This window comes from Macaca thibetana, chromosome 2, assembly GCF_024542745.1.
Source record: "Macaca thibetana thibetana isolate TM-01 chromosome 2, ASM2454274v1, whole genome shotgun sequence".
In the NCBI taxonomy this organism is placed as follows: Eukaryota; Metazoa; Chordata; class Mammalia; order Primates; family Cercopithecidae; genus Macaca; species Macaca thibetana.
The window spans coordinates 97737338-97753403 of record NC_065579.1 but is presented as its reverse complement, the minus strand read 5'-3'; the positions used below and the strand labels follow the sequence as shown (position 1 = coordinate 97753403).

The window sequence follows — 16066 nt, the reverse complement described above, 5'->3', positions numbered from 1 at the left end:
AATGCTATCCCTCCCCGCTTCCCTCACCCCACAACAGGCCCCGGTGTGTGATGTTCCCCTTCCTGTGTCCAAGTGTTCTCATTATTCATTTCCTACTTATGAGTGAGAACATGCGGTGTTTGGTTTTCTGTTCTTGTGATAGTTTGCTGAGAAAGATGGTTTCCAGCTTCATCCATGTCCCTACAAAGGACATGAACTCATCCTTTTTTATGGCTGCCTAGTATTCCATAGTGTATATGTGCCATATTTTCTTAATCCAGTCTATCATTGATGGACATTTGGGTTGGTTCCAAGTCTTTGCTATTGTGAACAGTGCCGTAATAAACATACGTGTGCATGTGTCTTTATAGCAGCATGATTTATAATCCTTTGGGTATATACCCAGTAATGGGATGGCTGGGTCAAATGGTATTTCTAGTTCTACATCCTTGAGGAATTGCCACACTGTCTTCCACAATGGTTGAACTGGTTTACAGTCCCACCAACAGTGTAGAAGTGTTCCTATTTCTCCATATCCTCTCCAGCACCTGTTGTTTCCTGACTTTTTAACAATCGCCTTTCTAACTGGTGTGTGATGGTATCTCATTGTGGTTTTGATTTGCATTTCTCTGATGGCTAGTGATGATGAGCATTTTTTCATGTGTCTGTTGGTTGGTTTCATGTGTCTTCTTTTGAGAAGTGTCTGTTCGTATCCTTTGCCCACTTTTTGATGGAGTTGTTTTTTTCTTGTAAATTTGTTTGAGTTCTTTGTAGGTTCTGGATATTAGCCCTTTGTCAGATGAGTAGATGGCAAACATTTTCTCCCATTCTGTAGGTTGCCTGTTCACTCTGATGGTAGTTTCTTTTGCTGTGCAGAAGCTCTTTAGTTGAATTAGATCCCATTTGTCAATTTTGGCTTTTGTTGCCATTGCTTTTGGGGTTTTAGACATGAAGTCCCTGCTCATGCCTGTGTCCTGAATGGTATTGCCTAGGTTTTCTTCTAGGGTTTTTATGGTTTTAGGTCCAACATTTAAGTCTCTAATCCATCTTGAAGTAATTTTTGTATAAGGTGTAAGGAAGGGATCCAGTTTCAGCTTTCTACTTATGGCTAGCCAGTTTTCCCAGTACTATTTATTAAATAGGGAATCCTTTCCCCATTTCTTGTTTTTGTCAGGTTTGTCAAAGATCAGATGGTTGTAGACGTGTGGTATTATTTCTGAGGGCTCTGTTCTGTTCCATTGGTCTATATCTCTGTTTTGGTACCATTACCATGCTGTTTTGGTTACTGTAGCCTTGTAGTATAGTTTGAAGTCAGGTAGCATGATGCCTCCAGCTTTGTTCTTTTGGCTTAGGATTGTCTTGGCAATGTGGGCTCTTTTTTGGTTCCATATAAACTTTAAAGTAGTTTTTTCCAATTCTGTGAAGAAAGTCATTGGTAGCTTAATGAGGATGGCATTGAATCTATTACCTTGGTTTACCTCCTGCTTTTAGCCTAATTGGTATTTTAGTGAGCCCTCTTTACTACCTGATGGGTCGGGTGTGAGCTGAGTTACAAGCCCTGTGTTTAAAGGTGGATGCAGTCACCTCCACAGCTAGGCTTAGGAATTCTTAGTCAGCCTAGTAAATCCAGCTAGTCCTATCTCTCACAGGCAGACAGATGCCCAAGAACCAGTTCATATTCACATTTCCCAGTTGTCACCAAATATATTTTAGATCTTGTTTGCTCACACTAAGATCCAGTCTAAGTTAACCCATGTTGTTTGGTTATGTCTGTCTCTTTTAATATAGAATAGTTTCTCTTTTCCATTTTTTCCCTCATAACATCGACTTGCTGAAGAGACCATGCCATTTGTCTCTTAGATTTTCTCATTGTTCCCCTATCCTCTGTTTTTCCTGAAAACTGGAAAATTTTTGGCAAGAATTCTTCATAGGTGATGCTGTATCTTTTCTGGACTTCCTGATTTCCTTAGACATGATAGGGAATAGAAGGCCTTCTGAGATTTTATTTGCCTTTCTAACTTCTTAACTCTCTAACTTCTAACTTCCTCTTTTGTGTTCAGAATTGTGCCTTACTTTTGACAGAGCTTTTTCAAATTGTAATCTTTCTTGACCTTCTTGCATTTTAGAGTATTTTCTTAGGATAAATTATAATTTTTACATTTTTTTTATAGAAAGTCTTTTTTAAAGTAAGATGTAGTATTTATTCTAGCCTATTCTGAACTGTATTCAGAGTTCTGATAAAAACAGGGTTTATCATCTGTACTGTGGACATATGCATGATTCCTTTCAATTTATATAACATATAGCAGGAAAATACTTCTCCCAAGCATCTTACAATTTTTGCATTTATTTTCTATTAGTTTCTGTCAATTTAAAAAATAATACATGTATATGATGAAAATTCAAATAGTTCAAAAATTTAGACAATGATAAGTTGTCTCTTTCCTGTCCCATGTTCCAAATCCCTTTGTTCCTTCCCTATTATATACCCTTAAAGAAATTCTGTTCAAGAGAAGACATGTTCAGAGAGATGGGGAGTGTATTGTGCATACCATTTTGGACTTGCTTTTTTATTTAACAATATATTTTGATCATTATTGTAGAATACCAAATTAGGCTAACTCATTCCTTTTCTTGGCCACCTAGTATTCCATCATATAGATGTTATATTGATGAACATCTAATTGTTTTCCTTCAATGTTTTCATTAAAAATAAAGTAGGAAAATTCTCAGAAGTGAAATTGTTAGATCAAAGGTATATGCATCTTTTAGAGTAGATACTGCCAAATTGCCTTCCATAGTGATTGCTTCAATTTATTTATGTGTTTATTTATTTATTTGAGACAGAGTCTCGCTCTGTCACCCAGGCTGGAGTGCAGTGGCACGATCTTGGCTCACTGCAACCTCTGCCTCCCAGGTTCAAGCAATTCTGCTGTCTTAGGTTTCACCGTGTTGCCCAGGGTGGTCTTGAACTCCTGACCTCAGGTGATCCACCCACCTTGGCCTCCCAAAGTGCTGGGATTAGAGGCGTGAGCCACTGTGCCCAGCCGATTGCTTCAGTTTATAAAGGGAATGCGTGTTATATTGAGCATTCAGCAGGATGTTGGCTTTTGACTAGGTAATTTTTGTTGTGTTTGGAAAACATTCATTCCTTCTACTTTATTAAGAATATTTTGTATTTTAATTTATATTTTATATATTAATGACATCTGTGAAGACTATTTTTTTACCCCTGACATTATCAATATGGCAGCTGATGTTAATAGAATTCCTAATATTAACTCATTCATTTATTCCCATGGTGAACCATACTTGCTTATATTATCTGTTTTCCTGCTGACTTCCATTTAATATTTTATTATTTTTGCATCAGTAGTCATATGACATGAGTATTTAGATTTCTTTTTTGTTGTATTCAACAATTTATATTATGTATACATTATTAATTTTTTCATGTAGTTTTTGTATCCCTTGTACTTTGCTATATTGAGCCATCATAGCCCTAGATCTCTATAACAACTATGGGAATTTCATTATGTTCCTGCCAATTTGCTCTTTGTATTTTCTTTTACTTTTGTTTTATGAATTTTGTAGCTATGTTTTGGCTGCAAAAAGATTTTGGATAGATTTTTATTGTTGATTGCACCTTTTATCATTATGAAATATTATTCTTCATCTTCCTTAATGTTTTATTGTTGCTGAATTCAGCCTTGTCTTGTGGTTCTTGCCTTATTTCAGTTTGCATCTGTTAGAATGTTTTTGCCCAGCCTATTACTTTCAGCCCCTCTCAGTATCATTTTACATAGATCTCTTATATCAGGATGTAGTCAGATTTTGCTTTGCACTCTAATCTGAGGATTTTTTTTTTACTATGTAAATTTATGCTAAGTAAAATATTTACTGAGTAAACTTAAACAAATTACATATTTTGTGTTAGGTTATGGTAGTTAATGTTATATTTTATGTTGAAAGTGTTTTTTTGTGTGCTTAAAATATCTTATATAGGCTATGCCATCTTTTTTCCCATTTCAGTGGAAAAGACTAGGAAATATATTTTTGAAAATCATGAATTTATATTGATATAGTCAATTCAAATTTAACATTATAGGCTATCACTTAATTTCTTTGGTTTATATTTGTATCTTTTTACTTATATTGAAAATATTGATTCTTAATAACATCACCATAATTACTAATTTGCTTTATTTTACAATTTACATAAAATAGCTTGTAAGGCCATGCTAATTTTAATATTAATGCAAGTTCTGGATGAAGTTTAAGATTTTCATTTTTCTTTTTTGTTCTATAACTATATGTAGTCACAATCTAACCTGTTTTAAAGGTATGTTAGAATTTCTGTATGAAACCATCTGGCTCTGATGTTTGTGGATTAGGTTTTTGAACAGTTTTCTCTAAGTCTTCTATGGAAATTGATTTGTTTAGACTTTCTATCACTACTGGAGTTAGTTTAGGTAAATTATATTTTCCTAGAAAAGTTTCCATTTTATCACATAGGCTTTCAAATTTGTGTGAATTGGTTTGTACAGATTTCTCTCAGCATCTTTTAAACTCCTGTTTTAATGGTATTTTTCCCTTGTCTTATTTGTGCTTGCTTTTTTCTTCTTGATTAAAAAAATTTTTCTCATTAACATTTAAATATTGAGGATATTCCTCTATCAGCCATTAGCAGGAGATCTTATGGAATGTGGGATCTTGATTCAGTAGGACTCTTAATCACTTTTTAACTTCCTTTCCTTCCCCATAGGCTGCTACTCCCAAAGTCCATTACTTTTCCAGACACTTCCCTCTGCATTTCCCAGAAGCAGTGCTTTCCGGTCTGCTTGCCTCTTGTTCTGTGTACTTTCCAGCCCTTCCCTTCAGCCTTTCCTGCTGTCGGAGCTCTGACCCATCAGGTCTCAGACTTGTTTCTGGAAGTTCCCACTTGGTGTGGGGCCTTCTCCTGAAGGAGGGTGATGAGGCCTCATTGGTGTTATCTGGGTTCCTACACCAAATAGACTCCTCTGGCCTCCCCGTTTGTCTCTGCAGCTCCTGCTGGGGCTTCCTGCACCATTCTAGTCTGTGGCCAAGATCTCTTCCAGGTGTTGGTTCTTTATTGCCTGGCTTACATGTTGCAGTCTCCCCTGTCTCTGGGTTGTGCTGTAGGCATATGTTACAGGTGCTTTTACTTGCTCTCCTTGTTCATCTGCATGGCTTTTAGGAGGTCAGGAAGTTTGAACGTAGGCACTCATTGTTCTTATTTGTCTGAATTTCCAGTTATCTGCGTATGTCTTGATGTTATTTTTTATCAATTTTTTTTTTTGGTTGGACATATGTTCTTTCAGTATGCAGAGTAAGGATTACCATGATTTCAGGAAAATTTTCTTCAGTTCTCTTTGAAGAGTTATTTGGTTGTATTTGCTCTGTTCTCATCTTGAGGGGTGCCAATTTTATATATGTGGGCTCTTACATATTCTTTGTAGTATTTTCAAGTCTTTGTTCTTACGTAATTTTCTTAGGCTTGTCTGCCTGTTTCCTGATTGTATTTTCAGTCTTTCCTTTTTATTGTTGCTTTTATCATGACTTGAATCTGTAACAAGTTTATAGATTTTTCTCTTGTATTGCTTCTCTGAGCTCTCTCCTTCAGCTCTCAGAGATCTTCTTTGAGTTTTCATTTCAGAGATGGGATGTTTGCATGAATTTCTTTAATTTCACGAAGAATTTCATAGTTTTTTGTTGCTGGATGCTGTAATTTTCCGCTGTTTGTTCTTTGACTTTCGTTTATATATTTTTTCCTTGTAGTATTTTTGGTTTCCCCTTTTTTCCAGGTAGTATTTTTGTATAGCTCTATGCCAGTTTCTTTGTGATTATTACTTATTTTTTATTACTTGTGTTTTAATGAACCCCTATTTTTCCTGGACTGGCCATTTTTAGAAGAAAGTGTGTGTAGGAGAGAGAAGGCGCTAGGGGCTTCCAGCAGGGAACTGTGGTAGTGAGAAGCTCAGATTTTGCCTGGCAGTGTGTTCTCCTTGAGCCATCTTAGTCCCTGAAGAGAACCTCCATGGTGCACTGTTCTTGCAGGGTTTTTCTTGTGTTTGGCAGTTAGGCCTGTCTTTGACCCACCAAGACCCACAGCTCCATAGCTAGTTACCTTCCATCCTTGGGTCCCAGCAGGTCACTCTTCTTCCTCTAACCTGGCCTCTTATCTGGCTATGGTGCCAGGCAGGGAGCAGACATACTCCAGGTGTCTGTCATGCACCCTCATTGCCTGCATTCTGAGCAAGGGGACTGTGATTTACCATCCCCAGTTCCAGGACAGCCTTGCCCTTTGTGTGCTTGGCCCAGGTTTGCAGAAGCATGGGTGCTCTTAGTTTACCCAGGGCTGATTTTCAAGGCCTCTTTTTATAGTTGGTGATTTGGGATTTTAGTTTGTTTTTTCGTACTTGCATGAAAGATAGGGATTTCTTTTTATGTTTCTTGTTTCCTTTTGTTTTTAATTTGGCATCACGAACAAGAATAGGGTAGAGGTATCTTTTTGCCACTATTTGTAACCACAATTTCCACATTCTGTAGTTAAGCAGTTGTTTGATACTGTCCCAAAATTTTTAAATCTTTCGTCATCTCCTAGCGGGAAGGCATGTTTTCAGACACAGCTGGGTACTGCATCCAATAAAATACGAAGCAGACTGGGGCACGGTTCTGATTGTTAGTGTAAGCATTCTGTTTCTCCCTTTTCATGCACATTGATAATATGGAAATCACGGCTTCCACCTGTGAGTTTCTGCACAGGTACGTCCTCTTGGATGTGGCTGGGACAGAGAAAAGAGTGAGTGTGCTCTTTGATCAGATGGGATAATGGAGCAGCAGTTTTTCAAATGCTTCTAGTTGCTTCAAAGAGATAAATGTTCAGCTGAATGAAAACCTTCAAGGAAATATGTAAATGGATTTCTCTAACTGTGTAGGTAGCCAGTCTGGTATCCTGAAGCAATAATAGAAATAACTTTCTTTCTGGCAGGATGAGGCTTTTGTAAACAAGGATTTTTTTTTCCTTTCTTCCTCTCTTCTCCCTTTCTCCCTTCTCCCTTCCCTTTCCTTCCATTTTGGTACTAAATATGAGTACAATAAAATCATCTTGATCGTGGTCATTGGAAAGATTTTTATACTGAGATAAGAAATAAATTGTCAGTCCTGGGATTTTATTTTATTTTATTTTATTTTATTTTTTTTTTTTTTGAGACGGAGTCTCACGCTGTTGCCCAGGCTGGAGTGCAGTGGCGTGATCTCGGCTCACTGCAAGCTCCGCCTCCCGGGTTCCCGCCATTCTCCTGCCTCAGCCTCCTGAGTAGCTGGGACTACAGGCGCCCGCCACCGCGCCCGGCTGATTTTTTTTTTGTATTTTTAGTAGAGACGGGGTTTCACTGTGGTCTCGATCTCCTGACCTTGTGATCCGCCCGCCTCGGCCTCCCAAAGTGCTGGGATTACAGGCTTGAGCCACCGCGCCCGGCCAGTCCTGGGATTTTAAATGCTGCATTATTCTCTTCCTTTATGCCTTTGAGAATGTGATCCTTAAACTGCTGTGTTTTTTGCATCACTTTAATTTTATATAATAATACTTGGTTGAAGGAAAGTGGCATATGCATAATTAAAACTATAACCTATTTTGGGAGTGCAAATTTTAGAACTAATAAAACTTGGAGTAACTTAAATCCTAGATTTTCATTAAGTTAAACTACAGAAATAAGTGGAAAAGCTATTTTCATTTTATTTGAAGGTATCTGCTCCCCTAGGCAGCCTCTGTGAGGCTAATTGGGAGGTGAGGCTTTAGTCTGCCCAATGTGATGCCCCTCAAGACTGAAAGGTGGCCAGGACTTTCATGAGAAACACTCCCCCGATCTTACGTTTAATTTGATTTTCATTTTACATACACGTATAAAGTTGCTTGCTGCTTGCTGTAATGTTGTGTTTTGATAGAAAGCTTTCATTAAGTAGATAGCAAGTTTTGTCATGTAAACATGATTTCAAGGCAGTTAGATGGCGCTGTGAGATGTGCATTGTAGGTCCATGACTATGCCGAATGTTATGCTTGGGGTCAGGTTCCAGCTCATGCTGAGGTCTGAAGGGAGAGGGTGGATGAGCCGATAGCCGAAAGAACACCTGGGGGTCCGTAGGCAGGTGAAAGGTAGTTTTATTCAGCAGCTGTCTTCAGCAGCAGCTTACTTACACTAGCTCTCTCACACTGTTCGCCCTGTCTCAGCTGCTTAGTCCGGTGGCTCCCACACACAACTGCATGGTCGGCTCTCCAGGGTCAGCAGCCTAACTCTTTCTCTTTCTGGGTATGCGTGAGCTGAGCCGTGTTCTGGCTCCCCACTGTCCATCTATTAAAGCCATGTTATGGCTACATGGCCATGATAACAAGTGGAGTTTTATGGCCTGTGCTCTAAAATTGCTGAGTCACTTTGGATGTTTACCTTGGGCTATCCTCGACCAAAGCACAGCCGTGTTCCTTACATGCATATTAGGGTTCCCCCTCATTCCACCACGTGACAAGCAACATGGAGAATTAGCAATTGGCTACATGTGTCTTAGTCCCCAAGCATTCATCTTGACAGCCATTCATTTCTTGTTTTCATGTCTTCTAAGATCTTTTCATGCCCTCAGACTTTGCCTCTCCTAGTGATTAACAGTCAATCATCATGCAAATAACCTAATGAAGGAGTTTTAGAGGAGTTTTTAAGGGATCCAAGGTTTTCTTACATTTTAACCATATCCTAAGGGATGTTACTTTATTTAGATTAAAGCTGTGTCTAAAAATGTCTACTGGATGTTTATCATGTTTTGATTGATGGGACTTCCTGGCACATGTATTATGTCTTTAATATTATATAGATATTCTTTTAGAACCTTATGATAGTGTTTTAAGAAAGATTTTTTTTTTATTATTAAGACAAAAGTGATCTCTTCACACCTGAGTGCTAGAGTACTAGGTGCAGCAGCAGCTGTGGGAACAGGGACTGTCTTCATTGTGCAAAGGCTGCTGGCCACCACTTCCTGCAGGCATCTATGCTTATCACCCCCTGTTGGATTGGAGGTAGCATGACCTGCTCCTCTCTCCCCCACAGAAATGCTGTAAGGAGTTACGAGAGGGATTTTGCTTTTACTTTTGAAGTAAACACATCACATAAACCAAAGACAGAAGCAGTACTGTGTTAGTATTGTTATTGCATTAGTTAATCTGGAGGGTCCTACTGTAAACTATGTTACTGATGATAGTCTCTCTTAAACTAAATTTTGATTTGTTTGGCTAACGGTTCAATGGCTATTACAGCCCCAGTACTTGACAAGAGATCATTCAGCACTCTTGAAGGAAGGACTCTGGCTGAGGTTTTTGTTTTCTTTAAATAGGCCCACATGGCATTATGGTTTCCTTTGAAGGTAAGTCTCCTTCCTAGTAATTACATTCTTAACTGACATGAGAAGTTTGAAGGATTTAAAAAAAAAAAAAAAAAAAAAACACCTAAAAGCAAACCTCTGTTTTTAGAAACTGAAACCAGAACCATGACTTTGGCACTGATAAACAGAAGATCAGTAATTTAGGACCTGCAGCTTTATATTCTCTCCAAGTCTTCAGTTCACAGTCCTATTTTTAGAAACTGGTTTTTATGCCTGCCTGGAAAGTCTTCTACAGTAGAATGGAGTCATTTTTTTTAAAACAGAACTTAGAAATAATTTATATGCTATAAATCAGTTCAGTTAAAAAAATTCATGTAGTAATTTACAAGGGTAGTAATAGGAAGAAGGAATCAGCTGTAGCCTGTACGTCCCCAAATAAGGACTAAGAATCAGAACAGTCGTGTGTGATCAACTTTAACTCTTGCAAGCTGAAGAAAAATCCACTGAACCATGTTAGAATTAAAATATTAAAAAATGGATTTGCCAGTACCAGAGACTGAGTAACTTAAACCACGTCTTTTTACCCTCGTTACTGATACTTTGAGTGTATACTTTTTTACAATCATGAAGGATAATTTTATCACAAACCTAGCTTTTAAAAACTTTTTTCCTCGTATAACTTATGAAAATATAATTGTGGGGGGAACCATATATGAAGAATCTTTTTTTTTCAGACTTTTCCTATTGTTAGTACCAGATATCTCTTTATTATCTTTTTCTTTTTCATTTCTAAGAAGTTGGGTTTACTTTTAAATTATTCTGAAGAGTTTATGATGGGGACCTGTCCTAAGACTACATTGTCTCTATGTAGTGTTACTACACTGAACACTTTGTGTTTCTGTTCCACACTGCAGACGTTTATTTGCCAGTCCTCAATAAGGGGTCTTATGCTTGATATTTTTATCACCTGTCTCTGGTAACAGGTAGATAGGAGATAAGGGAGGTAGCCCTCTGAAGACTTGAGCTGATAAACCTTAAAGAGCTCAAAGCTTATCAGTGGATGAAAACAGCAAAGCATCCTTTCTTAATGCAAATTTTATCTTTTTTTTTTTTTTTTTTTTTTTTTTTTTTTGAGATGAGGTCTTGCTCTGTTGCCCAGGCTGAACTGCAGTGGCACTATCATAGCTCACTGTAGCCTTGAACTCCTGGACTCCAGTCATCCTCCCACCTCAGCCTCCTCAGTAGCTAGGACTACAGGCACACACCACCATGGCCAGCTCATTTTTAATTTTTTTTGTAGAGATGGAGGTCTTGTGATGGTGCCCGGGCTGGTTTTGAACTCCTGACCTCAGGCAATCCTCCACCTCAGCCTCCTAAAGTGCTGGAATTATGGGTGTGAACCACTGTGCCTGGCCAAATTTCATTTTATAAGCAACCGTATTCTTAGTAACAGACTGTATTAGGAACTCATGTGGAAAATATTCCATCTCCCCAAATATGGCACAAGGCATTGTATTTGAGTTCTCCATATCTACAGAACACACTTCCTCTTGAAGACCTGAAGACACTCTTCTCCATCCACTGAGTCATTCTAATTACTGTGGATGAGACAATTCCAAATTTTCATTTAATATTGCTGGGAGATACTGTCTTTGGTTAAATTCATTTATCTCTTCCAGATATGTGCATGAGTGTTCAAACCATACTAGTCAAATGACTGCTAAAAGTAGGAAGTCTTAATTTGATTTTGTTATTTGCTATTTGTGAGTGTAAGTTTTTGTTATCAGATTAGAAGAGATGAAAAGGATTGAAAATACTCTATCAACAAGAATGAAAGGAACTGAACATTTTCTTATCTTTGCTGTAGTGGAAGGACAGATTGGTAAATTTTTTCTAGAGACAATTTTATAATATGTGTCAAATATTACAATACATATGCCCTTGGACCTAGCAGTTCCCCCTCTAAGTACTAAGGAAATAGTAGACAGGTAGGGAATGGTATTTGTACAAATTTTAGCATTATTTACAATAGCAAAAAAAGGGAAACAAATGTTTTTAAATAGAGGATTAGTTGAATTACAGCTTTTCATACAAGGGAATATTATGGTACTGTTAAAAGGACATTTCATGTTCTATTTTTATTGGCATCAAAAAAATTCACTGTATACTACTACATGAGAAGAGATTACAAAACACCGTAATGTGTATAAAATGATTTTATTTTTGTTCTTAAAATATATATGGATATATTTTTATGTCTGGTTATACACTACATTGCTTTTTACAGTGGTTGTTTTCAAGGGGAAGGAGAGACTAACAGGGGCCTCTCGTAGTCTAATTTGTACACTTCTGTATGGTGTAAAATGTTATATTTTCTTGTTTTGCTTCATAGTCAAAGAGAATAGTAAAGATATTTACATTCTGAAAAACGAAAGAATATATAGGTTTGGAGTAGGCAGTATGACTTTGCGTTGTATTCCTCTGTGGAGTGTCCTTATAATACTTGCTGAAGCGTATCATGCACCATCTCCAGTCCATTTCATGCAGTTTGGCACATTTTCCCTGTGCAGTGAGAAGATTGCTCACGTCTGGCATCGTGATTCAGGTGTTTCCACTGCATGACAATGAAGCCCTGAAGAAGCTTGAGGACAGCTGGTACACTCGGTTTGCTTTAAAGTATCAGCCCATAGGTATGTGTCAGTACTTGTTCTCTTAAAGAAGAGGAAGGCCTCTAATGAAAAGTTATGATCCAGCAGTGGAGTCAGCTCCCTTGGGCAGATACTTAGTGCTCTACTAGGCAGGGATCACCAGCTGCATATGGGAAAACATTTTGTGGGGGAAATAAGATGGGTTAGATGACCTCTTTATTCTTTTATTTAAACTTTTTTTTTTTTTGAGAAAGGGTCTCACTATGTCACAGGCTGGAATGCAGTGGTATGATCACAGCTCACTGCAGCCTTGACCTTCCAGACTTAATCAATCCTCCCATCTCAGCCTCGTGAGTAGCTGAGATCACAGGCGTGCACCACCATCCGCAGCTAATTTTTTGTATTTTTTGTAAAGACAGGGTTTCGCCATGTTGCTCAGGCTGGTCTTGAACTCATGCTCAGGCAATCCCTGTGCCTTGGCCTCCCAAAGTGCTGGGATTATGGGCGTGAGCTACTGTGCCTGGCATTTTTTTGATGTTCTAATACTATTTTAGATCAGCTGAATCATAGGCTTTCACTACCCTTCACCAACAATAGACAGTTCAGAGTGGCCTTCCTGCATATGTGTCAGAGTTGGAATCAAACAAGTTTTTTTATCTGTTTGTTTGTTTTGAGATGGAATTTCACTCTTGTTGCCCAGGCTAGGGTGCAATGGTGCAATCTCAGCTCACTGCAACTTCTGCCTCCCAGGTTGAAGCAATTCTCCTGCCTTAGCCTGCTGCGTAGCTGGGATTATAGGCATGTACCACCACACCTCGCTAATTTTTTATATTTTTATTAGAGACGGGGTTTCACCATGTTGGCCAGGCTGGTTTCGAACTCCTGACCTTAGGTGATCCACCAGCCTTGGCCTCCCAAAGTGCTGGGATTACAGGTGTGAGCCACCGTGCCTGGCCTCAAACAAGTTTTAATAAGAATTTAGTTTGACTATGAATGACTATTTTGTATTTGAAAATTTCTATTTTTGAGGAGCCAGTTATTTAGAATGAACCAAGCTATGCCACACTTAGGGCAACTAGCAGGCCAAACATCTTTGAGGTGATTTGTGATTACCTTGGCATGAATTACTGGATCTGTCCATTTTCTTTGAATATAATTATAAGAATAATTATTTATTTGGTATATGCTGGGCATTATTTAAAATTTTATCAATATGGATATTCAAGTATTTTAGTCTGGTTATGTTTTTTAAGCATGAGAATTAAATTTAAGCTCGTAGATTTCACCTTTGCATTACTATCATTTTTTCTTTAAAGGATATTTTCCTTTTGATTTTGTTTAATGGTATCCTTCTAAAATAATTTTCTTTCTGTTTTCTGTTTCTGAAAACAACTATTATATAATGCTTTACCAAACAAAAATTGTTTTTAAGATCAAACTCTGAAATTACATTTTGAATTTTGTTTGTATTCTCTGAAAGGAAAAGTTCTGTTTTTGTTAATTCTGGGTCATACAATAGTCATTTTATGTTATACTTATAACTCTTTAACTTTGTTTTGGCATTTAAGTGGGAGGGAATTTGAATATTGCCTCTAGGACTTGTAAAGTGACTGTATCTGTTAGCTACTTTTTTTTTTTTTTTGAGATGGAATCTCGCTCTGTGGCCCATACCGGAGTGCAGTGGTGCAATCTCAGCTCACTGCGATCTCCGCTTCCCAGGTTCAAGCGATTCTCCTGCCTCAGCCTCCTGAGTAGCTGGGACTACAGGTACACATCAGCGTGCCCGGCTAATTTTTGTATTTTTGGTAGAGACGGGGTTACACCATGTTGGCCAGGCTGGTCTTAAACTCCTGACCTCAGGTGATCTGCCTGCATTGGCCTCCCAAAGTGTTGAGATTACAGGTGTGAGCCACTGCTCCCAGCCTCTATTAGCTACTTCTTAGAAAGTAAAGGGAGAAAGTCGATGGTGAAGGCTAGGCATGGAGTGGTAGTGGATTTGGGGTCTCTGGGAACTGAGACTGGTGATAGCATCTGGGATACAGGCCAATCTTGAGGCTCCTTGAGATTAAAAGGGGAAGGTCATCTGCTGTGGAGCCAAGTGTCATGAGCACCTTTTTTTTTTTTTTTTTTTTTTTTTTTTTAAAAAGATCAGATGTTCTTTAACCTGATTTAAATTTGAGGTGACATCATACCTACTGTTTTCATTTGCTCCTGGGTTAGGGGGAAGAATTAAGGATAGGAGAAAATCAGTTCATTCTAACTCACCTTTATAGACTACTCAAATTATCTTAAGAAAAATATGTTAACTGTGTGTTATTAACTAAGAAATAATAACGCCCACTGCCACACTTCGTCTCATGCCCTGCTTCCCACCCTAGTCCTGGTGCAGGATGCTCTTACGATCCAAGCACTCCCCATGTGGATGAGGCTGGCAAAGGATGGTGCTGGTGACCTCTCTAGAGTCAGTTAGCTTGTGTCACATTCACAGAACATTAGCAGTCATGTTGCTTGGACCTTCTTCCCAGTGCATATATGAAAGTGTTGATAAATGTGTTCCATGGCTGTTCTGGGAGTTCATGTGTAGAATCCTGTTTTGTGCTTTTGAATAATTTTTCTTTAGTGTATTGAAAAATTTGCCATGACACATTGATGAAAGTTTGTCTTTGGGTAGGGAAGAGCAGAATTTTGTGGATGGGGAGTATTCTTCGAAAAGAACATTTATAACACTAAAGTGGGAGAAAAGTGGGGAGCATAAATTAAATTTAATGTGCAGTGGCCATGGCTGAACTTAAATTAGGACCTTGGAGATTTTGGGTAAGCTACAAGATGAGTTTTCCTCTGGGAAGAAGGTATCTACCAGGTGAGGGGAGACAGAGTCCAGGCGCCTGCAGAGCAGGCCCTGCAGCTAAGGCCTGGGCGCTTACCTGGGGGAAATGTTGGACCTGCCATGCAGACAAGCAGGGTCTTTGTACTGCATGGAGGTTGGATTTACCACCACACGCTGGTTGGGAAGTGAGGGTTAAATAAATCCCCATTTAACTAAAAAATGAATAAGTGTACTTGAAATGATTTTTTAAAGTCTTTGGTAGTCTATACTTACGTTCTTTCTTTCTTTCCACTATAGACGGTATTCGTGGCTACTTCGGGGAAACAATTGCTCTGTACTTTGGATTTTTGGAATATTTCACTTTTGCATTAATCCCCATGGCTGTCATTGGGTTACCTTACTACTTGTTTGTGTGGGAAGACTATGACAAGTATGTGATCTTTGCCTCATTCAACCTAATCTGGTCCACGGTGATTCTGGAAGTGTGGAAGCGTGGCTGTGCCGACATGACCTACAGGTGGGGGACATTGCTCATGAAGAGAAAGTTTGAGGAGCCCCGGCCGGGATTTCATGGTGTCTTGGGTATCAATCCCATCACTGGGAAGGAGGAGCCTCTGTACCCCAGCTACAAGAGACAGTTGCGCATTTACTTGGTCTCCCTACCATTTGTATGCCTCTGCCTCTATTTCTCACTGTATGTAATGATGATTTACTTCGACTTGGAGGTTTGGGCCTTGGGTCTACATGAGAACAGCGGGTCTGAGTGGACCAGTGTCCTGTTGTATGTGCCCAGCATCATCTATGCCATTGTGATTGAGATCATGAATCGTCTCTATCGATATGCTGCCGAGTTTTTAACTTCATGGGGTAAGACTTCAGGCTTTATATTCACGTCTTACTTGCCTGTAAGAAATGTTGCCTAGATCGTGGGATTCATATAGCTGCTACCTTACAGAGAAAATAGATGTTGCTTTTGGCTCATTATAGAGACATGAGGAAAAATTCATCAGCTTTGTGAACACTGATGATCTCCATGCCATGGTTATCATAACTCTCATTTATCGAGTGTTAATTACTATGTTCTAGGTATCCTGCTAAGCATTTTATTCACAGTATCTCACCATCACCTTCTCAAGGGTACCGTGAAGTAGAAGTTATTTCACCCTTTTGTGGATAAAGATAACTGATGCTTAATGAGGTTCAGACAGCAAATAATGGAGCTAGG

At 38.7% G+C, this 16066-nt stretch overlaps 2 protein-coding genes across 3 annotated transcripts in view; both read left to right on the top strand.

Annotated features, from left to right (window-relative positions):
- The window catches only part of HIGD1A (HIG1 hypoxia inducible domain family member 1A), a 1051097-nt gene that overhangs the window by 259976 nt on the left and 775055 nt on the right, over positions 1-16066 (top strand). The window lies entirely within an intron of this gene.
- ANO10 (anoctamin 10) overlaps positions 1-16066 on the top strand; it is a 240035-nt gene that overhangs the window by 18768 nt on the left and 205201 nt on the right. For both annotated transcript variants that reach the window (XM_050780384.1, XM_050780385.1), the window contains exons 5-6: positions 11937-12056; positions 15139-15708. In XM_050780384.1, the coding sequence (XP_050636341.1) occupies positions 11937-12056; positions 15139-15708 (690 nt within the window). The remainder of the gene's footprint in view (positions 1-11936; positions 12057-15138; positions 15709-16066) is intronic.